At 40.3% G+C, this 26,363-nt stretch overlaps 1 protein-coding gene across 1 annotated transcript in view; it reads right to left on the minus strand.

The window, feature by feature from the left end:
* The window catches only part of LOC117488992 (low-density lipoprotein receptor-related protein 8-like), a 130,116-nt gene extending 110,906 nt beyond the window's left edge, over nucleotides 1-19,210 (minus strand). The window contains 2 exon segments of the mRNA XM_034138206.1: nucleotides 18,286-18,402; nucleotides 19,011-19,210. Coding sequence (XP_033994097.1) covers nucleotides 18,286-18,402; nucleotides 19,011-19,077 — 184 coding nt within the window. The 5' untranslated portion in view covers nucleotides 19,078-19,210.
* Nucleotides 19,211-26,363: the final 7,153 nt, after the last annotated feature.

Consider the following 26,363-nt stretch of genomic DNA (forward strand, 5'->3'; position numbering starts at 1 on the left):
TTACCCTCACTAGCTTTACCACCACCCTGGACTGGAATAGGGTCAAACCTAATTTGTATGTAGCCCGATATTAGGTGGGAGTCACTCTGAATAATGTAGTTTCAATGTTTCCATAGCAACGCCATGGTTGGGGTTACTTCTTAAGTAAATTAAGGATAGGCAATAACAAGATTATCTGGTTGGGTTAAAGTAAGGTTAAAGTGAAGGTTAGGAGAAACACAAATCAATGGCATAGTACTGGGAAGACCAAGACCAAGCAATCAAGATTGCAGTGTTATCTTGCATTAATACATATGTGGCAAAGAGTCATGGGAATTTCAATCTCGATTTTATATAAACATGGGAAAGAAGAGGAAATGGGGCATATGATCAATTAATGTGAGATAATTTATGGCCCATATACATTACAGAGTGTTTCATGGGTATTTGGGTCTCTGAGATTCGTCTGCATTCAGTCTGCTGATCTTAGACGTATAAATTCATCAAGTGCTTCTGGGCAACCCAAAGTATGCCATTACACAAAGTTGACGTCTATTCTCATCACCTTCAAGTAGTCTTTACATTTTGAGTTTACTATAGGTCTGGGTTGAAGAATGAATGCTTAGAACATCCTTGCCACTCTAAGTCAAAGGCAGCAAAAACACATCACTGTACGAGAGCCTACAGCGCAGTTGCTCCTGCGTATGGAAATGTGTGTCACACTGGATTATATTGTCCGTCTACCCACCAAGGGACTGTAATGGGAATTGGAAGATTAGCCTTTACCCTGCAAAGAGAATGATCTCTCTCTTCTTTCTTTCCTTCCTTCTCTCTTTTCCTTGAGACCTGACTCGAATAACACGAAACACAATGCCAGCAGGAGACCGAATTTTCAGAAGGACCCTAACTGGCCTGAAGACTACTGTATTTAAATTACTGTGACAAGGCACTGATTGCAGGATTTTACATTTCCCACTGCAGAAGAAAATTAGCATAACTGTAATACTGCTTGAGGTCAAATTTCTTGTTCTAGAAAACCTGCCCCTAGCAAGAAGACAGCATAATTAAGACAGTCGGAATCGAGTCCCCCTGCTGCTTGCCTTTGAACACAACCCTAGTTACGTACATTTAAACACACTCACATTCACCCACTTCTGCTCGTGCCTGTTTCGCTGTGTTTTTTAAGCCTCATGCGAGGCCTGTTTTGTTTTTATTCAAAAGCAGGGACGTGAGGAGGAAAGTGGCAGACAGCTATTGAGCTATTGATGAACTCTGTGAGGGTGGATATCCTCTAGTGTGTGCCTACCAAATGCCCGCTGGCCAATCAGAGAGTCGTGCAGCCTCCCACCACAGAAACAGATTACTCACACCGTGACTAAAGGCTTCCCTCTTACCACCAGAGCTGCTCAATGTTAGCAGAGTAGCACAATGCAGCTACTGTACAGGGGCGGGCAAATCACACAATGCCTTAGATGAATATTAAATCAATGGATTGTGAATACACCTTTAAGCCCTGAGGGGCAGAAGGGTATATGAGGTCTGGATGTTTGCAAACAAGCATAAAAAAGCACTTTGAGTTCTAAATTAGTAATGGTCAAATCCAACCCCCACACATTTACAGTATGTCAAAACACACTGATCTCTCTCATGCTTATCTGAAATGCGAAAGAGGTGCAGTGGTAGGTCTGTAGGTTGACCCATAAATTAGCAGCGCAAGAGCTCCCATGACAAAAGCATTGGGTTTTCATGGATTTTGTAATATAGCAGAAAATAAAATGTGGCAAACAGACATTTATGATACTTGCACATTGTGTTCAGAAGGTTCATCTACACATATTAACACCAACTCATTTTTTTAAGCGTAAATGTAATTGCTAGAAGTAAAAAGCTAGCGTTAAGCTATAAACATACACATCACGGTTGCATGACTTCACGTCAACACTGCTTAGCTAAAGGCGGCTAATGTTCGCAACCAATGTTTTTATGACATAGATTCTTCGGACATTCATCAGTGGGGTATCTACCAATGTACGTATTTTATGTCGTAGAACTTAATATATAAATCTCTTAAGCTTGTGTTACCACAGATCTTAATTCAAGCTTCTAACCAAAAACATCTTCAAAAAATTAAAACTTTTAGATAATGGAACCATAAAAGCTCAAATGCTAACATCTGCCAACACTGTAATTTAAGCTAAAGGTGGCTAGTGTTTGGCATGACGACATGCAGACATTTCTGGGTTTTAAGACTCATTCCTGCACCAATCTGTACAAATCTGTTCTGCATACAGCATCAGTAGAAATACACTGCATCTTTAAGTGTCTTTGTGAAAATGCTGAAGGTGACATGGCGACTGTGCTCTTTACTGAAAGTTTCTTTCATGCATGTGAAGCTCAGATGGCTCCAATAAAAGCACGATACATTTGTTACACATCTGAGATGTTGCATTTCGGATGGCCTCATTTAAAACTAATAGGAGGGAAATGAAGTGATTCATTAGCTGTTTTTATAAAATCTTGCCTCTGCCTTAATGGGCTGAGGGATATAATGGGAGCATTGGTCATTACATTACTGAAGACCCAGAGGTCACAACACAAACTGATTCAACCCAGTCCGATCAAGCAGTCCTCTTTATAAGCAGTGGCTAAAATAGTTCAAGGAAAGTCAGATTTGGCAGATTTTGGAAACTCATATAAAAGTCATTTACATCGCTTGAATTGTTACAGTCTCACAGTTTCTCAATTTTTACAAGCCTTTGGAATAGAACGAATATTAATGCAGATATCATGACCTTTTTTTTACGATGCACAGTGTGAAATTAGGTGTCGCTTTTAGTTGCAATAGCAGCTTACTGTTGCATGAAAGAATTTAATGAAGGTTTTTCTGGGGCATTTTTGCTGCTATATCAACCCTATAATAATACATGTGCTGGAGAGATTAAAAGTAGGCCGTACTGTACTGTATGCAGGAGTGAAGATTCTGCTGTGTGGATACGGGTCAATACAACAACAAGCTACAAGTGATTTTAGAGTAGGTTGAGAAGTTATAATATTGGAGGAGAGGGACAAGGTGGATACATTAAAAAACACCTGCATATAACGCAATCTTTCACAATAATCCTGCAATAAATAATGCCTTTTTGTAGACATTCTTGAAGGCAGTGTGTCAGTTTTAGGACAGCCTGATTGGCTTCCAGCTTGAGAGATTGTTAAATACAGAAAATGTACTTCAAACAGCATTGTAAGTAGAGCAGGAGCGCTGCACGTATGCCAGGTGTTCCCAGCAGTCTGTGCGTCTGATAATACGAGCAGATGTTCTGCAGCGAGTCGTAGCCTCCCATAAAGATGCTCTGCCCGTCTTCATTCAATCCAAATTGACACCATTGGTTTCAATTTTGTATCCTGGTTAGAGTTTCATCTGTCTCATGTACTTTGTTTACTCTTCTTCCTCTGTAGATACTCTCTTTCTGTTCACAACGGACCCCTCGACTTGCTGAAGCAGAGACTACAGGTGAGTTTTTCATCCATTGTTTATCTCATTTGCTACCCTTCATCTGATATGCATCACACAATAACACTGCAAAACAACCACTCTAAAATCAATGACACTGCAGCACTCTTGGTCCCTTGGCTCGCCTCTATACTGCCTCCTCTTCTTCACCGTTTATTTTTTCTCCACCCTCCATCCTTCCTCTTTCTCTGGACATCTGTGTCACAGGAGATTACATCACTTTATGTGCACAATAGGTAAGCAAAAACCAATAAAACATGGCATCTGCTGGTCTGTTGTGCATGTTCATTAAGACCGTACTGAAGTATCTTGTGCAGCCTGTGCGCCTGTGTGCACACGTTTCAGTGTGTGCGTGGCCGATGGCTATGCATTTAGAACATATCTATCTCCAGGCAGGGTGTAGCTGCTGAGCTTTGATTACAATATGCAGCACGCAAGGTCAGGCACAAAAACTCAGAGAAACCATCTGCCGGTTTCCCACAACTGTGCTTTTGTGTTGGGGGGAGAAACTCAAGGATTTTAGTCATTTACAAGCAAAAAAAAACAATAACACACTACAGGAAAGTGAACACTACGAAAAGGCTTAATAGACATATCAAACACGGTCAGGGTGAATCTTGAACAAGCACCTGATTCTTGTAGACCTCCGTTTTAAATATAAGCTTTTTAAATTGAACCTGGCATGGCTGACCTTTTCTGGTATTAGTTTTTTTTTTATAAATGTAGTATTTGTTAAATAAAGGGATCACAAATCATCTCTTAACAGCGACTTCATTGTGAGCTTTAGTCTCGCAATGAATAAAAACCTTCAGTACATATTTTTGCACCCACATGCAGCTGATGCTCCATCGACCAGCTGGGCCGATGGAGAGAAAACATACGGATTGACTTTTGAATATAATGAGTATATACAGGGTTCTTACACCTTTTCCAAAGTCAAATTCAAGCACTTTTCAAGCATTTTCAAGGTGCATTTTCAAGCTTTTCAAGCATCTTATATATACAGTCTATGGTATCGGCCGATACCGATATCGCTCTCTTTTCCTCTCTCTCTCTCCTGACAGCCCGTCAGTATCTCCTGCAGCTCACTGATCCAGTAATGAGCGACCCGACAGTGAAGAATAAATATATGTATAACTAGTTTAGCTTGTTCCAGAGGTAGATACAATAGCTAAGTGTGTTAGGTCTAACTCTTAATGTGTGTTCTGCTTCGCTCACCGGTCCGTCACAGCGGGTGGAGCTGCAGGATTTCTGCTTCACACACGTTGCATACCGCTATTTTATTGTCATTTTCGGACACTTAAATTACTGCCAGACTAGTGAAGCCATTTTGGCGAGCTTGTTTTGCTGCGCACAGAGAAAAGTGTCATGTATTTTACATGCAACGATAGCCTAATCTAAAATGCTATACTATGGCGTACCTTTCGTGTGGTGTGTGGCGTCAGCGCAGACTCTCGCATCGTTATTGTTGCACACTTTGCAGGAGGCTACTCTTGGGCTTCGCTTGACCCTCGTCTTAGCCATGGCTTGTATTTGTCTTCTGCTAGCCAACGCTCGTTGAAACGGCAACCTCCTGGCATACTGTCATCTATCACTCTCATCAGAATGCCCAGGTCACACACGTAACAAAAACACTTGCCGGTCACGCGCATTGCGCGGGAAGGCCGGAGCGGAGCTGTTTTATGTAAAAGCGAAGCAATTAAGCGCGCTCCGACTTCTTTATTTTCTTTTAATCTAAAAAGCGAAGTAAAGCATTTACAATTTCAAGCACTTTATCCCAAATTCAAGCACCATTCCCAAAATTCAAGCACTTTTCAAACCTTGAAAACACCTCGTACAATTTCAAGCATTTTCAAGGATTTCCAGCACCCGTACGCACCCTGTATATAATGATATATTCACATAGGAATGGGCAGCATCACAGACCCATGGGTGATCACTCCAGTTATAACGCATTGTTTAGAAAATGGGATTTAATTGGGGTTTTATATGAAATAACAAAGATGTCATGTCAAATGGAGAGCTATTCAGTCCTGCTTGAATAGACCTAATTAAGGGTGGGTGAAATTATTATCTTTGGCTATAACATATGCAGCGCTGCAATGATGAGTGGACTAACTGTTTAGTCGATAGAAAATTAAAAATATGTTTTAATTTACTTAATATGTATCTTTTCAAGAAAACATAACAAAATCGGTTGTCAGCCTCTCAAATATGAACATGTTCTGCTTTCCTCTGTTCTATTTCATATTAATGTTAAATGCCTTTTGGTTTTAGACTGACAAAACGTCACCTTGGACCTAAGGAAACTTGGATGGTAATTTTTCACTATTTACCAACGCGTATTAAAAATAATCGTAGGATATTGCCCTAAAGAACTGTAAAACATTGATAATTGGAGATAAAATATCTTTGACTGTTCATATAAGTGCTGACCTCACTAACAGAACTTGTGAGAGACATTTATTTGTACAGTTTCCAGACTAAATCATTTATCAATTAATCAACAAATTGATCAGTAGATTAACCAATATTGAAAAAACAAGTAGTTGTAGCAGTAGAGAAATATTTACATTGGAGATTGATACAATTGTATTTATAATGGTAAATGCATCTATATCAGCTGCCCACTCTACACCTCCATGGCCCTTTAGATGGAATGTGTTAGCAATCATGGCTCCAACAAACAATTGCATTATCGGTTAATCGGATTTTCCTGGCCGTTTCCCTAGAGAGGTGTACCAGGCACGTCAAGCAGGGAGAAGACTAAGGGGCAGACCCAGGATCAGGTCGAGGGATTATATCCACACTAGTTGATGTGGCCAGGGAAAGGGAAGTTTGAGCCCCTCTGCTGGAACTGCTTCGCCCACGATCCGACTCGGATGGATGGACGGACGAATGGATGGATGGGGATGGATGGATCCTTTAGTCTCTCAAATGCTAGGACATTTTGAATAATATCCATTCCAACTTGTCAAAGTCCAAAGTGGTGTCTCTAAATGTGTTGGTTTGTCAGTCCAAAACCCAAAGATACTGACTTTAAAAAGCAGAAAATCTTAATAATTAATCAATGATGAATAGATTATTTTCGGGCGACATATCATGTTGCGGCTCTATTTGCCACAGTTCTTTATTACCCCGTCACATTGGGTTTGAGGGGTGCTTTGATAGTGGATGGTGATGATTTCAAGGTAGTGACGGCTGCATGCAAAGCTTCTACATTGTGATGGTGGCGATGTCATGAGTCACTGTGTAGCTGTGCAAGAGGAGGCGATTGTTGCTCCTGCCTTGAGTGAAAGTGACAGTCATAATTCATCCAGCTACACTGAATCATCAATACAAAGAAAGACTGAGGGCTTTAGATGCTGTGTCACAGCCATTTTCTCATCATTCCAATTCACTACCACGCGCGCTGCTGATGCTCTCTGTTACCCTGGCTTGACTTCAGAGTGGCGTAGTGTCCTCTTTAGGTCTGTGATGAGTGTGTGTACTCATCCACCAAGAGATAAATACAAATAAAATGCAGCCACTCTCAGCCAATCTCCAACAAGCCCGGAGCTGTCGGCAAAGATTCAGAAGCGTTGCCGCTGAATCACATGAAGTGACATTTTTCACTAAAATGAATCACAAGTTCCAAAGGGCCACAGTTCTCACAATGTGTGCCAACAACCTCCCTGGTGGGCCTGTGTTTTGTTTGTGACAGTGATTCTGGATGAAAGGCGTTGTGTGCCTGGATGCCCATGGCCCCGGGGCCGGGTTCACAGAGCAGGCATCTTCCCTCAGACATTCAGCATGTGTGTTATCGATTTTCAAGCAAACCTGGGTTCATTTCATTTCCACTACGGAGTGAATGTTGGAAAATCTATAGCCAGGTGTAGCAGACACACTTCTTCTGTGACATGGTAACTGAAAGGCTGGATGTTTAGTCATTTTGAAATGAGTTTAGCTTTCTTATTGTTAAATCATATAATTAGAACCTTGCAGTTGTATGCCTCCGCAAAGCAGTAAAGATGCAGTTTAGTCCAACGTTAACTGTTAACACTCACAGTTAAATCGGGAAACCATAAACCATGTTTTAAAGTTAACGTAAATTGAATCACATGACCAAGTTTGACCCAAACTTCCTCCCGTAATCCCAGCGTGGATTTTTACCGTTAATGGCATGGCAATAAAAAGGCAAAGAAAGCGATGAAATTAGCACAAGCTATATGTGTTGCACTGGTATTTAATGTAGCCATCACTTCCTCGGTGTAACGTAATAACCAAATCCATTACAAATGGCAACTCTGCACTTTAGGTGTAGTAAAAATGAAGAGAAGGCATTTTGCTGAAGCACTGTGTCGCGCACATTTTACAGAAGGGAATCACAGCAGCTCTCTGTGAGAGCGGCTTTGTCGATGCTTTAGCCAAGTGTCGGAAAATGGTCGGACTTCATGACAATAATTCAGAAATCATGTGTTTATATAGCAAAAAGAACAACTGATCAAGACGACACGTATTAGTTTGTTTTCTCCCCAAAATACAAGTAAATACTAGTGATTAATCCTGGATTGTTATTTGATAAATGCGATTACATTTTTTTATTAATTGACACAACTACTAAAAATGTGTTTTGTGAGGTCAAAGTGGCGTTTAAACAACAGCTGAGTAATCGCTTTGTCCTTGAGTTAAAGTTGGAGTCTGCATCAAATTTTAAGAAATTCCCTCCAGACTGTTGCGAGCGGAGAGGCATAAAAACAACAACATTTCACCAGATAAAAGCAAAAACCCTCCTCATTCTAACAACTGTCAGGGGAATGAATTATGAGTTGGCGTATTGAACCTCTTTTTTTTACTTGACATTCTCTAGTGTTGGAAACAACGAGGAAAGCTGTTAATATTCAAGAAGGAAACATAAGAGGGAAATAATAAGTGATCCATCTTGTTGTGAGTCATGTGACACAATCTTGGATTAAGTACATTTTGGGTTTGACAGCTTTTAAACAAAAAGTCTTATTTTACCTAAAATAATACAAGTTTCAAGAGGATATGCTCATTTTCAGGTTCATATTGTATTTAGTGTCTCTACTGTGACATGTTTCCATGCTTTAATGTTCAAAAAGCTCCTTATTTTTCTCATACTGCCTGCGCTGCAGCACCTCTTTTCACCCTCTGTCTGAAACCAGAGCCCAGTCTGCTCTGATTGGTTAGCTGGCTGGCTCTGTTGAAATTGGTCAACCACTTAGAGATGTGTCGGAAATGTCCCGCCTTTTAGCATATCCTGCCTTTTTAATCACAAGTTAAAAATACTAGTATTTACTTGTATTTTGCGGGGGAAAATAACTAATACGCGTGTGTAGTCTTGATCAGATCTTTTTTTCCTATATAAGAAGATGATTTCCGTAATTAATGTCATGAAGTCCGAGAATTTTCAGACACTTGGCTAAAGCATCGACAAAGCCGCTTTCACAGAGAGCTGCTGTGATTCCCTTCTGTAAAATGTGTTTGAGCACTTGCCAATAAAAGCTTGCGTGTTACGGAGTGATGTCTCTATGTTACAGAAGTAAACAAAGGAATCTAATGTGTGTGAGAGAGAAACTTCCTCTGGACAAAACTTTGGGATTTTAGCCTTTGCAGACCATTTACATGCACAAAAACCTATAGATCACAAAAAGCATTAAAGGTCCCTTTAAGACCAGAATCTAGCACTGGAGCAGCACAGAACAGTTTTAAAAGTCTCGCAATGATTTACAGTTAATGGTGTAGTTTTGAAACCTTGGCAAAATGTCAGTGATTCATCTAAACTGAAACAGCATTTTTCATGAGGCAACTCGCACTGCTAGGAGTGTCCCGAGAGAAATATCTAAATGTGTTCAAAGTGTACAGAGATTCTTGGGAGGTGTAATGTTTAAAAATGATGCAAATGAGCGCTTTTTATTTTAGGTCTTGAGCATTAAAAACCAAGTGGAATAAATATATGGCGAGTGAGGGCAAGAGGTTGAGGCTGAGTGATGTTTTATATCCCCACATTAATCCCTCTCTCCCAGGCTCATCCTCTCTTTCTCTCAGCATCTTTGCACTAATCTGAGATAATAGCTCAATTGCGGACTTCTTAATGAACACTTTAGGCGAGCTGGCTTTGGGACACGCAGAGGCAGGGCAGTGGTGCCAGCGACCAAGCAAACAAACACACATGTGGACGGGGACTTAGACATGGGCTGTATCAGAGCAACTGCCTCTGAGAGTTTAGAGACATCGATGCCAACAAATGTTCTCAGTGCACCCAGGGAGAAAATGTCTAGTCGGTTTGGCGGTCAGACTGGAGGCTGATTTATAAATATCTATTGGACACTTTCACTTACTGCATTAACTGCTTAATGGTAAGAATACATTTTTTTTCTTTTTCTTACTTTCTTGTGCTGTGCATATTGCTGATATTATCAAATCAGATAAAGAGGGGAAAACTCATTTGTAGGCTATTGGCTACAGTGCTATTACTGTAGAGTACATGATCCAGCCAGTTACGTAACAGCAGGTTGAACACGTCAGACTTTCACAGCTTCTAATCTATGGCTAGAATTTAAGTTTATAGCATTTAAATGAACATAGAAATTAAAGTGAAAAGGCGTCCATGTTTTGTGTATCTCCTGAAATGAGCATGCTAACAGACTAGCCAGGGACAGCCCTGCCTTGTAATTAGGGACGGGTGATATGTAGTATATTAAATATCACAAAATGTAGACCTAATGCTTTAAAATTGATATTGCAACAATTTTTTTGAGGTGACTATTGGTGCTTCTATAACATATTAACACAATGAGATTGTTCTTGAATAACCATCAGTTATGTGGATATAAAGACTTACTGTGTGAAAACCAATTATGTAAAATTATAAAATCACATCACTGTCATTTAAAAACACATGCTCCATATTTCGGTATCCAAAATCGAAGACAATATTTATTCTCACTAGGGCTGCACGATATATCGTTACGATAATCGCGTTATGCGCATGCAGGACGTGCGATTTTATTGAATTTTTTAGGACGTGCGATATTAAGTAGGCAAATGAACTCAAACACGTCATGTTACAATTATTTTGCTGCTTGCTACAAAAGGAAAACTTGCGCGGCTCTCATGTCAGGGGTACTTGAGTGAGTGAGTGACATGCATGCAGGCTCTGCATGCACAGCAAACCACCAATCACAACCATTCTTGATCAGATCACAGCAGGATAACCGAGCTAGCTCAGCTTGCTGCTCTGATAACTTAAGATCCAGAAGTCCGTGACTAAAATCCTTCATCCGGTTAAATATTGTTAAAAAAAAAACAATTATATAGCATTGAAGTTCAAGAAAGGATGGTTTGCGGACAAAAAAAACGGTATTTTCTTCAATTCCTGTATTTTTTCATATCGCAATATATATCGCAGGGGAAGAAAATATCGCAATGTCAGTTTTTTCCAATATCGTGCAGCCCTAATTCTCACATCACGATATCGATTTGATATATATTGCCCAGCCATACTTGTAAGAACACTTGCTCCTATTGAGGCGAAGTGAGTAACTAAAACTCCTGTCTGACATTAGGATTTAGAGCAATACAAAAAACTGACCTTACAGTAGTAGAATTGAGCTGCTGTCGCATATTAATTTTCAAGCGGGTGGCTGGAAATACAAATGCCCCCAACTAAATTCCTCAAATCAACTTATTTTGCCAAGAAAATGTTTGCTTTATTCAGGCAATTAGAACTTGTTACACTAATTAAGAATCCATCATGATTGTGTGCACAGCAAGTGAGCAAGTTACCAGAGCCTAAATTGACCCACGGACATCAATGAAAAAAACACGCCTTATTGCACGGGGAGATAAAGCCATAATCCCTTCCACGCTGTGAACAGTTGTCAACAGATTACGGAGAGAATTTTTATAGGAACACAAACTAACTCCCCGGCTCACCCCGCAGGTCAGAATGATTTCTTTGCCCGCTTTCCAGCACTTCAACTGCACTCGTTTTTTATCCCACTCTCTTTGTTTTCCCAGATCATCAGCAAGGCTTCTTCTACGCTGTCAAACACAGCTTCACTCATCACAGAGACGCTGAGGCAAAGACTGCGGGGGGAAATACATGCACACAAACCGAGACATGCTTTCAACTCTGATAAGTCGAAAACACAACAAGATGATGGGCCTCTCTTTTTGCCCTGAAACATCCCCTGCTTACTGTGTTATTATTCTGCATTTACAAGTGGATTTCAGCAGTTGTCTAAATGCTTTTTCGGTTGCAAACAGTCGACATAAATTCTAATTTGATAAAAGATCGCTGACAAGCAGCCTGGCTGGGTATGACGGCGCATCAACACAATTTATGAACAAAGAAACAGAGCCATGAGTACTCGAGAAGTAAAACTGACTGGAAGTGAGAAGACAGGTTAAATCTCACACAGACATAACTCAGAGCTATTACAAAAATAAATTCCTGACCGCACATTAGCATTAGCCCGACTAAAAACCTGAATATCAACTTTTAAAAGTATAAAATCTTAATAAACGAAATGTAATCCAAGCTTTTGTGGGGCTTTTTGCTCTCAAGAATGTGACTGATATAGGGGGGAAGGAATGTGAAGGGTTGATAATGGCACGCAATGTTTCTGTAAGTTATTAATAATGATGGCTACTATAATTTATAAGTCAACATTATAAATGAAGCTTTTAACGGTAAGTCTTTTTGGTGCATAACAGACATTTTAGACTGAATTGCTGACATGCACCTTCTTCTATGTACTGTACATCACAGCCTAAATGTCAAATGCCAAACAAAAAGGACAACAAAAATCAAAGGAAAGAAAATACTAATAAAGAAAATATTAAAAAAATATATAAAATTGTTAAAAAAAAATATATATGAATGGAATATTGTCAAGAAAAAAAAACAACAACAGACTGGATTCAAGCCCAGGTCAATTAGAAAAAATGAGAGCCCGGTCCTAACATAGCTGGTAGAGAATCAAAGCTCTAGGAAAGTGCTATAGTAGATGATAGTGGGAACAGATTTGTTCCAAATGGGTAGGATAGGTTTGAACAGATAACCAACGATGAAGGTAACACAAAACAGAACTGCAAGAGAGCAGTAAGACATCTGAAGGAGATTACTGACAGCAAACCCTTTTCTCTTTTTGCAAAAGGAGAAGGCAATTGAAAAAAAAACAAATGTGGAGGATAAGCAACACAAAAAGCAAATACCATTATGTGACGCTCACTTACTTTCAGCCACCATTGAATTGTTGCTGAATGTTTTGTCATTGTAACCAAAGAAACACCCGGAGTCTTTCAAAGAAAATGGCAGGATTTCAAAGTGAAAGCCAGTGAGCAGGTCTATTGTCCCTAAAGCACTCAGACGGGATAGGGTGCTTTTCAGTGGGCACTGGAAAAAACAACCTCCTACCAGGAACAATCAAGAATGAAAGCATATGGTGGAATGCGAAAGCTTATCTTAGATAATGTGACCAATTTACAAGAAAGAACATCCATACAATGGACAATGTTCTTGAGGAAATAACATAAAAGAAAAAAAATACCATTGGATTTACCCTTTCCTCAACTGATGTAAGCTGAGAAAAAGGAAACTGAGGTTCAAACTCTGTTGGATAAAGCATTTCAAAAGGTGGATGGATACTTTTTGCATTACTAAAACTTTGTGTGTTGGCAGCTGCAGCAGGGGAGGCTGAAGAGCTTTGGAAGAAAGAAATTAACAATGACTACAGGAGGAGAGCCAGAGGATTCAAAAGTAAGTTTGTCTCTGGAGGAGCGGATTTATCAGGGAAAAGGAACACAAAGGGCGCCGGCACACAGTTTGTTGCTGACTCCACATCTACAGAGGAAAACAGAAGAATACTTTGAGCCCAATGTGGCGATGTGAAAATGCATCCCTGCAGGTATCGTTGTTAAATTCATGAACAAGGATGAAATGGATCGTTATCAGATCCAAGGATGGGAAGAATGTCAAGCAGAACGCATGCACTGTAGAAAGATGGAAATGGGTGATGTGTTGCTATAATCACGGCGAGGATTAAAAGGCGGCTCCGTGTCAGAAGTCGGCACAGATCTGAATTGGAAAATTCAATGCAGGATTCTTTTGCTTTCCTTCAGCCGTCAACTCCAGAAGAGGCGAGGTGCGGAGGGGCTTAGCATTTCATCATTCCCACAAATGGCATCAAACCAGTAAACATTTTCTAGTATGGTTTATGTAGGTTCAACTTCTCAAATAGAAGTGCATTGGTTTGCATCCATTTGTGTTTATGCACTGTATGCATTAATGCTCACGTCCGTCTGGTCCATACTTGTGTCCATGCATACTTATGAGTGTGATTATGCATGTATGAATGTATGGGTGCATGCAGCGGGTGACTGGTCAGTGGGGAGCCGAGTTTGGATGATGGGGGATGGTGATGGGATGCAGTCTGGGGGTGGACTGGTGGGGGATGGGGTGAACAGATACAGGGTGGAGGAGGATCATAATGCATCAAGTGTACGTGCGATAACAGGGATGTGAAAAGGGATATTTAACCCCCAACATTATTTTCATATTTTCACTCTTGTCTGAAGTGCTATTTATCCGTGTAGATTGTTTTGGTGTGATTTGTCATGTGTTAGGGATATTAGCCATAGAGATGTCTGGATTTTCTTACAGTACAATATATAAGTATCTTGTGTCAAAAATGTCATTTCAAAAAAATTCAACTGCAATGTGTCTTTCAAGAAATCAAGACTCGGTCACTGATTATCCACAGACCTTGTTGTTATTTTCCTGTTGGAACTGTTTTCTTTGTACCGTATCACTGCACAGAAGGGAATGTACATCTACTCTAGAATGAGGATATCTCTTGAGCTTTCTAATGTTATAGCTAAGTAAAAGAGGACAACTTTAATGTTTAGATCTTGAGTCATCAATGAGTAGAAGTGCCCTTCCTTATCTGCACTGATAGGAAAGAAAGAAAACTGCTCATAACAAGGTCTGTGGATGATCTTGAAAAACTGGGGAATTATTTATAGTAACCACAATCTGGTAGCTCTAGAGAGGAGGAAGACCTCTTCATGGCTGATATCTCCAATCCTCTGCAACTCGCACCAAATCATCACATTTACAAACAGCACTTTAGGAAAAAGGAAATCTGAATGTATACTGTACGTCCCACAGCAGGGGAATGTACAATGTTACAGCAAAGGGACAGAGCAGACAAAGACAAACTTAGGATTAGTTAAAGTAACTTATTAAGGGACCCTATTATACTGTCTGGGTTTTCCATTTCCTGTAGTGTGTTATATAGGTTTGTGTGGATATAAATGGTCTGCAAAGGCTAAAATGTGTGTGTTCCCTCCAGAGGGAGTGTCTCTCCCACACACAGGGCCACTTTAAGAGGCAAGCACTTGTTATTAAATAAAATAAATACACATCCATAGTAAAAAATAACTAGCTGCTTTATAAAAAAGTAAGTTAACATAGTAGCAAGTAGCACATAGCAGTTATCTCTCAACAGTGGTGTTACAGTAGTGAAGTAGCAACCAGTTATAACAATTGTAAGCAGTTTACATGTGAGAAAATGTGTGTTTCCAATGTTAGGGTGCACTGTGCATTTAAGACATTTACACCTGTTCTGTGAGGTTTAACTACAAGCAGCAGTCAGGTCGGAAATAAGGTGACACAGGCATGACAAATAAGCTGCGCTGCGGCAGAGCTTTTTCTCTGCATATTTCATAACCATGCTCTGTTGCACACGTTTAGTCTTTGAATTCTTGGACTTGGCATTGTGTTGTGTCAAATAATAAATTGTCAAACACAGATCAAATGGAAAGTGAGACCATGCGATCAACCATTTAGAAACTTAATTTAAAAATGTAACCACTTCTAAGTCAACGAGAAACTAAACAGTGTAATTCCTGCAGCGGATTTGCCTTTTGTACAAGTTCAATCCTCAGCACACGCAGCATATGTTGGGCAGGTTTACACTCCACTGCACTAAACTGTCTGTCCCTCTGTCTTTTAGCCTGCTCAGATGTAGAAATAGAATACACAGAAGCAGCCCCTGAGAATGACTTTAATAGGAATGCATTAATTAAATATTGCCAATGCTGCGAAGAATCTCATCTCCAAATCAAACGGGAAAAGTTTAACAACCAACGTGCTTAGCCAAACATTCGTGAAACACTACGAGGATGCAGACAAATCTGCCTGCCCACGCGGATTCAGCACACATGGGAAAAGGAACAAGTGAAGGCCACTCTCCAATATAATGCTGGACAGCAATAATCATCAAATGGTGGGTATAGTCTCATCTTAACAGGCTTTCAGGAGGAGTGTTTTCACTCAGCCCTAAATGTGTCTGGAGCTCTGTCTGATGGAAACACACAGGGGGTAATAAAACCTCGCTGACTGTTTCTTATTTCATTCATAAGAGAAAATACGGAGGAGATAAAGCCTGACTGATTTTCTCGAACATCAGGGGTCTGTGTGTGCGTGAGGCAGTGACACATGAATGTTTTAGAAGCAAAAGACGCTCTGACTTTCTTTGGCATGCCGGAGGCCTCGTCCTGCTGCCCTCAGCTACAGGGTAACAATGGCAACACCTCCAGACGAACGGAACCGTGAGGCGTTTGTATACAACCGGTGTGTGGGAGAAAAAGGACTGAAAAAAAAGACACAGTGGAGTGGAGAAATCCAGAGCATGCATGTATGCATTTGAGGGGAGGTGCAGGAATTCCTCCCGAGCCACAATTAACCCAGACACAAAAGAGAATTGTTGCACAGCAAACATGCACAGCTTGGATTCAGCGTTGGCACAACTTCACTGGTTTCAGCACAAGCATTCTTGCAGAATATAGGCCACTGGCTCGCAGTCAGAAAGGGAACTGGAATTGTATTATTACCGCACAGAACAACACATCCGAGATACCTGTCAGAGGTCTGTGCAGCAGACCGATACAGCGTGCAATCTGTCTCTCCGCTGGACAGCTACTTATTTGAAGATGACTGGGAAATGGTTCCACACAATCAACCCTCATTTAAAAAAAACATGCCTGTTGAGCTTTCTATATAAAAAGGTGATGGAAATAGGAATGAAACTCTGCACACACTCTTGGCCTGAGGCACACACGCCTAATCTCCACTGAAAACGTTGATTTTGTGAACTCTGAATGCTTTTACATCTCTCTAAAAATAAGGCACTCACCTGCATAATGAGAAAAACTATGAAAAAATGCTAAAAGGATAGCGAATCCACCATAAAAATAACACCAAATGATGGTAGGATTAAGACCTGTGGGAGATATGGGGGAATGTATGGTTCATAACTGTTAACAGTATGAGACAATACAGCTCATTAAGGCAGACGAGCTTCTATACACATTCCAGTCATGAACAGACCATTAAGTGCAGCTCTTACAGCTGATTGGAGCAGACCCAGGTATTGTGTCTTGATGAGATTAATGATCGAATTAGCATTGGAACATTTTTGATGGATAAAAACAAAATACCCTGTATATAAGATCATTTGAACCAAATCCAGGATGCCTGTATGGTTTAGTACAATTGATCTGTTTGGATGGCATTAATTACTTTTTTTTTTATTATGGGCCAACCCGGAAGTTAGCATCACAAGGCAAGGCGCTTGACGATAGCAAAGGAATTGTTCCATTGGCTTTTGGAATATTGCAGAAAATAGGATCTTTGGCAAAGACACGTTTATGATTCTGACCCCTAGATTCCACCGGGTCCGTCTGCGGCGCGTTACGGCCGCGCCACAGCGCTCACGACGATCGCGGCCACTCTAGTCAATGGGTGCTATTCCACCACACGCGGCGCGTTACGCCTCAGAAGCGTCCCAGAAGCGTCCCAGAAGCGTCTCGGCGCAGGGCTCCCCTCCTATCCCTCCGTAGTCTTTCAAGTAGGAGGAGAAATGCCAGCGTTCTCCTCCGGATTACAGGCACTGTGTAAATTATATATATATATATATATAGAATAATTATGATGATGAATGCATTTTTTTACCACTAAAATACAGCAACACATCTTTGATTCATGTCGTTTATAACTGGAATATTACAATTATTATTAACTTTGTCTGTACAAAGTAGCCTGTCCAGGAAATATGCCCAAATCAACAAAAACTGCGAGCCGGCAGGCAAGACGCTCCGCTTCTGAAATGCTTCTGAAACGCGCCTGGTAGGGTATGACGCCGGAGGAGGCCGGACCAAAACCGCGGCGCAGCCGTAACGTGGCGCAGACGGACCCGGTGGAATCTAGGGGTTAGGTGTCTTGTTCAGCAGAATATTATCCACATATTAACAGCACTTTGTGACTTTTAAGCGCAAATGCATTCGGCAGACTTTTTTTTTTTCTGCGTCCAGACATAAACAGCTAACGTTAGACTACAAACAAACTACATCATGGCCTCACCACTTCAAGTCACGACCCCTAAGCTGAAGATGGTTAATGTTTAAGTCTAATTTAAGCATTTGTTAGCAATCGCTGTCACAGAAGCTTCAGACAATCACCAGTGGGGTATTCACTGACACATTTTAAAGAGCGAAAATCTTGTGAGTTTGGGTAAACCACAGACCCTTTTTCAGGCATCCAACCAAGAATTAAAAAAAGGGAACCGGAAGTGCTAGAATGCTAACTCATTCCCGGTTTTTAGGACTCATTCCTGCACCACTCTATTGTAACAGCTTACCAAATTGGCATAACCGAGTCAGAAAATGTTCGTAACAGCAACCTGCAAGCAAAATCTTAATTTCTCTACTTTTTTTTTAACACTTACGACAGTTTTCTTCATCGCTGTTGTCTGAGCAGTCGTCATCATCATCGCACCTCCAGATGGTAGGTATACACCTTTTGTTGTTGCACTGAAACTGTCCATCCTCACACTCATCCGTTGCTGTAAGAATGAAATAAAAATAACAAGGGGGGGGGCAGGGTCCAGATGGATCAGCAACAAGCAGATATAGTAACCACATGTAGTTCAACTGTCATTTGCAAATGAATGCCTAATTGATATTCAGCCTTCATTCAGGTCAATTGGCTGAGGCGCTGGGTGCGTCATGGTCTGAGTTTTTCTTTCAGTTTCTCATCTACTTCAGCGTGATAATTAAAAGCCGCTACGGGAGAAGAAGGGGGCCCCCGTGTGTGCTGGACATAATTCTCCATAATAACATGCAGACAAAGATTCAATCTGAGCTACTACAGCTACTACAGCTGATGCAGTATGGACGCTCACAGCCGGGAAACACATGACAGAGCCATGGCGATTCACTCAGCAAACAACCTATATCATACATTTTAATCAAGAAGTTATTTTCTCATGTATTCATGATTGAAAAACGTGTCTATGTGTTTTCTTTCTTATTATCAAACGCACGCTGAGGGGGGCACGCTTCCAATCTCACCTACACAGCCTCATCACTCACTCACACACACACACACACACAAACCGCGGGTTATGATATATTTTATTAACGCCTCACACACGGGGAAAACACTACTGACCTTCCGAGAAATGAACCCTCAGGAGCAACGAATGAAAAAGTAGCAATGTCCGTATATCCGTCCACATTTCCGAAGCAGGTGATGGAGCTCATTCGCATCCACAAAACAAAGCCCGAGAGCCGCTCTCTTGTCTGGTTGTAACGCTGCGACGCTGCTGCCTGCCTCTCCGCCGTGAGACCCCCACCGCCCCGCCCCCCGATCCGTCTCATTGGCTGCAGGGGCTGTGACGACACCACGTGGGGCGGGGAGAACAGTAGAGTAGAGTAAAATAGATTAGAATAGAGTCAATTCAAGTAGATTGGTTGTATAAATACATGGATGTATAATAAGAAGTATAAATAGCATGGGCGTCGCAGCCATTATATGACAAGTCCCCCCCCACCTTTTAAAATGATTAGTTCCTGTGTGGGCAGGTGGTGGACCTAACCTCCTCTCCACAAACGGCAGAATTCACCATATACATTGGGGGGGATGTGTCCCCCCCCAATGTATATGGTGAATTCTGCCCTGGTAGGACAAGTAAAAGTCCTGCATTCAGGATGTTACTCAAGTAAAAGTACAAAAGTATTGGCCTCAAAATCTACTTAAAGTAACAAGAGTAAAATGACTCATTATGCAGATTGGTCCATTTCCGAATAATATTTAGTTTATGTTTTGATTATAATTATTGATGCATTAGAGTGTTATCAAAGCTGGTAAAGGTGCAGCTAATTAAAATGACTTTGTATTATATGAGTGTTTATATTTGACATAATTAATCAAAAAATGCAAAGTATCTAAAGGTATTAAATAAATGTAGTGCAGTCAAATTGTATTATTTCCATTTTGAATGTAGTAGAGTAGAAGTATTTGTAGCATAAAATGGAAATACTCAAAGTACCTCAAAATTGTACTGAAGTACAGTACTGAGTAAATGTACTTAGTGACTTTCCACCTCTGGCTGTATTTTATAATAAAGGGCATAAAACCCTTGTAAAATAAATAAAGCGATATACATGGCTAACAGCAGTAACATTTAACAGGCAGCCCAACTTATCAGTAGAGCAAAATAAGTACAACATAAATGTAAAGATGCATTTTGACAATTCAGACAACCTGTCTAATAAAGCAGCCTAGAGAGTGGCGAAGTCACGCCCATCTACTTCCGACCCATGGGACCTTATTTCGGAAAAATAATGTATTGAAGTCAATGGAGAGAGAAAACGTATCCTTCGATCCCGTTTGAATTGTGCCATGAATTACACATATGATGTTTGTCAATCTTAAAAAATCATTTCCATGTCAAAAAAGTCACAGTTTGTCATAAAACTGTTGAAATATAAGACTATGAAAAATACGCAACTAGAAAGACTACAAATCCCAGAGTCGCGTAAGTGATGTCACAATTGTTTTCCTCCACTAAGAGATATAAGATCAGCGCCATATAGATATAATCTATCTATATGGCGCTGGCTAAGATAAGATAACTTTAACAAGATGCCTGTGTGCTTAGTACCAGGTTGTTATCATACCAGCAATGGGTCTTGCTCGTTCTTTCGCTTCCCGTCTGATGAAAGGACCAGGAGTGTCTGGATCAAGCTAGCTAGTAGCTAGCACGTTAGTTAGCATTACAGCCTTGTCATTTGTATTAGCCTTAACATGAAGTAACATTAAGTAACCCAAAATGTTAAACAGTAACAGTAGTAGTCATATTTCGTGAACCCTTTGAATAGTACTGTCACCGGTGTGATCATTCTATAATACACAATTTAAGCCCGGGGGAGAAATGCTAACGCTAACGCTAGCATCGGCGATCTTCGGTTGACATTAAACATTAAAACAACCAGGCAGTTCAGAGAGAATCAAAGGAAGGCAGGCAGGCAGCTTTGCATGACATTCTTCAGGACGTGTTTCATTGTGGTGATAGTGAGGGTAGTCAATCGTTTTGTTGACAAGACAGTAGTGACGGCCATCCTGGTGACGTGTGTTGCTCTGTGAGACCAGAGATGTAGCTCATTGAGCGTTTCACACAAACAAATGTGTTACTTCACAGTTTTACGACACGTTTTTTTTTTTTGACTTGCAAAATTATCCTTTAAATTGACAAACATCATATGTGTAATTCGTGGCACAATTCAAACAGGATCGAAAGATAATCTTTCTCTCTCCATTGACTTCAATACATCATTTTTCCGAAATAAGGTCCCATGGAGGTCCACCGGAAGGGGAGGGACTTCGCCACTCTATAGAGAACCGCAGTGACGCGTCCTAAAACCCGGAAGTAAACTCCTTCCGGTTCCTTCGTCAAAAACGCAATGCAATTTCTCCATAGGATTTTGGAAAATAGCTTGAAATAAGGTCTGTGGACACACATTTAAGAGACGGATCACGTTTTGTTCTGCTGGATTATATCCACATGTCTACCCTACTTTTATAATTTTCTAATCATAAATCTAGTCGCCAGAAGCAAAATGCTAACGTTATGCTATAAACGAACTACAGCAGGGTCGCTGCTTCAACGTCACGCCAACTTAAGATCCATATTCAAACATACAGATTCTAAATGGTACAAGTTGAAGCGTTTGTTTGAACAGTTTGCAGGAGGCAGGTACTTGCTTTCAAGCAGAACAGGGCAAACAAACTTAGCGGGAGTGTTTTACGTGTTCGGTGTAATGACGTAAAACGGCCTGGACAACTTCTGTAGTCCTATTCAGCCACATGTTAACAACCATCGTTTTTCAGACACGTAAACTCTTCAAAAATCACCAGCGGGGTCACTGCTGATGTATTTAATGTCGTAGAACAAAACGTGATCTGTCTCTTCAATTTGTGTCAAACACAGACCTTATTTCCAGCTATTTTCCTATAGTATAGTATAGTGTGTTGGCTATCAAGAAACTACAGCTGTACATATATAAAAAATGTAGGCTGCAACTTTGTGCATGTGAGAAAATGAGAAAGTGGGGTCCTATGGTTATCCATGTCACACCCACTGAGCCAGTGAAATCAATTTCTGAGCATGACAGACAGGTAATAGTGGTACAGCGGTGGGGACTAGCAGAAGCAGGTAGCAAGGGATCAGGAGGTCAAGCAATTATGTGTCCCTCCCTGTGGAGATTTTGTGTTCACATTGGGTGGACACATTTTGAAAAGTAGCTAGCTGTCTACTCAGTGACGTGGCAGTCGATCCACACTACTTTGTAACAATATCTTAAATCCTTAATGAAAATGAGCATGAGAAAGAGGCTTTACTGAGGCAGAAACCAGCGCTCTGGGCTCCACCTGTTTGAGCATCTACACAAGTCTCTTATGGTACCGTATCCTGTTCAACAAGCCCTTTATTAATATACCCTCAACGCAATAATGTTATGTGATTCTCATCTATATGCAAATTATGCTAAGGTGAACCGCAGGCTATATGGTTTTCTCAGTGGCAGAAGCAACAGGAGAAGGCCCCCCTGTACCTCTTTCATTAACCAAACTGCAGCGTTATTGTTGCTCTTACGAACCACAATCAGGTAGCACTCGTCGGCAGATAAAAGTGCATGAGTGGTATTTACAAGGTCTGGTGGCTGCCAGCCAAACAAGGCTGTCTTTCAAATCTAGGCCACAATCCAAAGCTGACAGCATTATCAGTCATTTTAATGGAGATAAGCTTAAGGATAACTTAATCCTCCTCTCAACCTCGACATATTGTAAATACACAAGCAAACACATATATGTAGTTGCACATTTCATAGTATGCACCAGCACCACCAATAAAGTCGTGGCACTAAGAAAAAAACAGGATACTTGTGGCCTGTTGTCATCGTTGCAAGGCAACCACGAACAAGATGAGGCAGTGGTTGTTGAACAGGTGTTCAAATTATGAATAAATGTCTAAAAATGAGCCTTTTTGAAATATCAGCCAATGTAATATTAGCTTGTCCCAAACACATTTTAATTGGTCACAATGACTTGTGACCAGTGTGTTTACACAAATAAATATTCCTACAGAAACATCAAGTTTCTCCCAAGACAAAAGCGACAACATACACCAAGTTGTCAGGCAAATGATTTGGGAATTGCAAAACTAATGATTTTTTTGTTTACATTCCTATCTCCTTAGGGTGTATGATCCCCAGCATGCAATCTATGAAACATGTGACCAGCTGCTCATAGTAATAGCTCACATGCAGTACTGTACGTTCTGCACTTGGATAGTTAATTATATGTAAAGCACATTATGTGTTATCATTCGTGCCCATGTGCAAGTAAAAACTATAGCGATGGATAATTGATGAAGCGCAAGAAATGTTTTTGGTTTGGTTGCAAATCAGATTTTTACCCATCAGAGATAACACACACTAAATTGAATTTACAGTCAATTTGCTGCAAGGAGTGAGTCATGAAAATGCTTTTAGCACACTGAGGATTAGGCAGGAGGCAGAGGGAGGGAGGCTGTCAATCGACTAAAATATGCAAATAGTGGGAAATACTTGAGAGTACATTTTGCATGCATTACAGTACATTGACCATGGTGCTGGAGTGCCCTGTCCACTAGTCTTTTTTCCTCACTACCAAATGTCCTGTGCCTTGCATGCCTCTGAAACAGACAGCTGCCCTAGTTTTGACCTTGCTGTAACTGGGCAAGCCACGTATGAAAATAGTGTATATAAGAGCGACAGAAAGAAACACCCACTCACTTTACACTCATGAAAAGCAAAGTGATTATTTTTTCAACATGTAGGCCTTTTCTGCTTTTATTTGACAGAAGACAGTGTAGAAAATGGGTGAGAGGTGTGACATGCAACACAGAACTCAAGGCCAGTATTGAACTTGAGAAATCACAGTCATAGGGTATGAGCTGTAACCACTCGGCTTACAAAAGCCTATCTATGGTTTGGAAAACACACTAAAGGCATTCAATAAATAAGTAAATAAAAGCTGTATATTGATTTAATAAAATAACAAGACTAAGAGTCCACAGCATTTCTAACAGTCTTTCGAGCTAAATGCTAATGAAAGATGCTCAAAATAAAAATGCTTATATGATAATATATAGCTATATAATGCTACAGTGTTTACCATCTTGTTGAGCGTGTTAGCATGCTTATATTTAGCTGATATGAAAACGTTCTGCAATGGTATAGTAGGTTCACCATATTTCTTTTTGCGTGTACTGTAAGCATGCTAACATTGGAATAGCAATACATTTAGCAGGTATTTTGTTATAAACCAAAGTTATGGACCAGTTACATTTCTTGACTTGATGATGGCTCTAGATGTTTGTACTAATTTCAAAAGGCAATGAGAAAACCACGCCAACCCTGCCAGTGGTACAACGGGAAAGTCAAGGGATCGTTAAAGACATAGGGTTCATCCTCTTGGGACTCTGTCAGGGTAAATGTTCATGTTCCAAAGTATTTACAAGTTATATGTGAAGGGGTGACTGATAAGAAGTGTGTGACCTGTCATGCAATAACTGTCTACATCACGACAAATTGATAGACAGCAGGTGTACACTGTAAAACATTTTCCTTGTTATCTTGCAGGGTACAGCACATCAACATGATCAATAATCACTCAAGCATTTTGACAGAACAGATAAGAAGCCACTTCATCAGCCCTATCTCTCTGCCTGAGTGACCTCCATTTTTGCAAGGGTTCATCATTTTGGAGGAAAAGGAGAAGTAGAAAGTCAATATTACAACGGTTTGTATAGGGGTCTTGAAAGTTGGCAGCAAATAGTTTTCATTTGTCACAGCAGCCAGTCTGGAAAGTGTGCCACATTTTCTCAACATTACGTATTCAAGACAAGCTGCCAAACAGTCACAGCCATCATTGAAATCTGCACTTTGCATTTCAGTGTGACTTCTACTCCGTTCATGTTTCTTATTTAATTAACCTTTAGGGAACATTTTCTGAGCGTGCATACTGTTTTTCCTTTTCTTCCCCCAGCTGTTTTCTGATCTGCGCTGTCACAGCTGCAGGAAGTAGGTGTTATGGTTCAGTTACAGTGTAGCTATCCACTGATGGCCTCTGAGCGCTGAAGCAATTAGGTTTTTCATACCTTGCCTGAGAACACCTGAGCAGCTGCATTTCAGAGATGAGAGAGCCACTTTTGCCCGGTGTCCTCCCACCTCCCACCAGCTGGTCGGTGGAACAGCGTTCTCTGATCATAAGCCCTGTTTGTGTAACCCAGTGGTGTGCGACTGTGAGATTATTTCATCCTCTCTGGTTGATGTTGCACCTGTCAGAAAATCAGCTGCTGGAGTAGTGGGCCAGAATGAGAATCTGTTCACACAGATCTCTCTACGGCACATCATTGGCCACCACTTTGTCAAGCAGAAGAGCGGACTGCGTTTTCTGAGCACATTTGACATATTAGCCAAATGTTTATCACGTACGTAGCACCAATCCTAATAATATTGAATAATTTAAAAACACAATTATTAAACTGTATCTTACATGTGTGTACTGTATGTAAGCAATGTTTTTGCTGTGGTGAAATTTGAATCTATTTACTGTTGTTAACATAAATCACTTAACACCAAACTGTGACATTTCATACAGGATAAAATGTTAAAACATTGCAATGTCATTCAGTCTCTGTCATGCAAATTCTACTTTATAAGAAAGAGTCCTAAAGAAAAAATAACTATTGACGCTATCCTTCCTCCCTAGCTTTAAACCCCATATAGAGTTACTTACTTGTATGATCAATTTATTTCTAATAATTACCTATTTCAAGAGCCACAAAATGACTTTTCCAGTCTTTCTAAAAAAAAAAGTAATTCATATTAGATCAACCTCAAACAGCAGCAATGGCAAAATGAAAATTACATTCACTTTTAATCATTTTTTTTTTTAGACTTTTACTCAAAATTGAGTATTTTTAAATTGAGGTATCATTACTTCTACAAGATAAAATCTAGAGCTATATCTAAAGACTTCTACTGCCTGTACTGGACAGCCTTGTCTTGTATTCAGGCTTCAGTCCAAATTTGGATGCTGCTGCCATCTACAGGATGATCATTGGCATCAATCATGAATACTCATATTTTACATTGTTCTGTTGAAATATTATTACAGTAAAAGGGACATTTTAAATTACAGAACCTACCACAAAAACAAAAACAAAAAACTTTGTATATATACCTGCCACATTTAAATGCATGTAGTCAATTTTGTTCTGCCCAAATGTTTCCCCCGTTTTATTGACACTTCCTGTTGAAAATCATAAAAACATTTATATTATATTTGGACATTAGAAGATGTAAAGATGATAATTAATTCAAAAACGTGTCCATACACATAGACTTCACGTACACTTCTTTATGCCAGAAGAAGTCTATTAAAAGCAGAAGACATTTTATGCTTGGGAATATATAA

This window comes from Trematomus bernacchii, unplaced genomic scaffold (assembly GCF_902827165.1).
Source record: "Trematomus bernacchii unplaced genomic scaffold, fTreBer1.1, whole genome shotgun sequence".
NCBI classification, from domain to species: domain Eukaryota; kingdom Metazoa; phylum Chordata; class Actinopteri; order Perciformes; family Nototheniidae; genus Trematomus; species Trematomus bernacchii.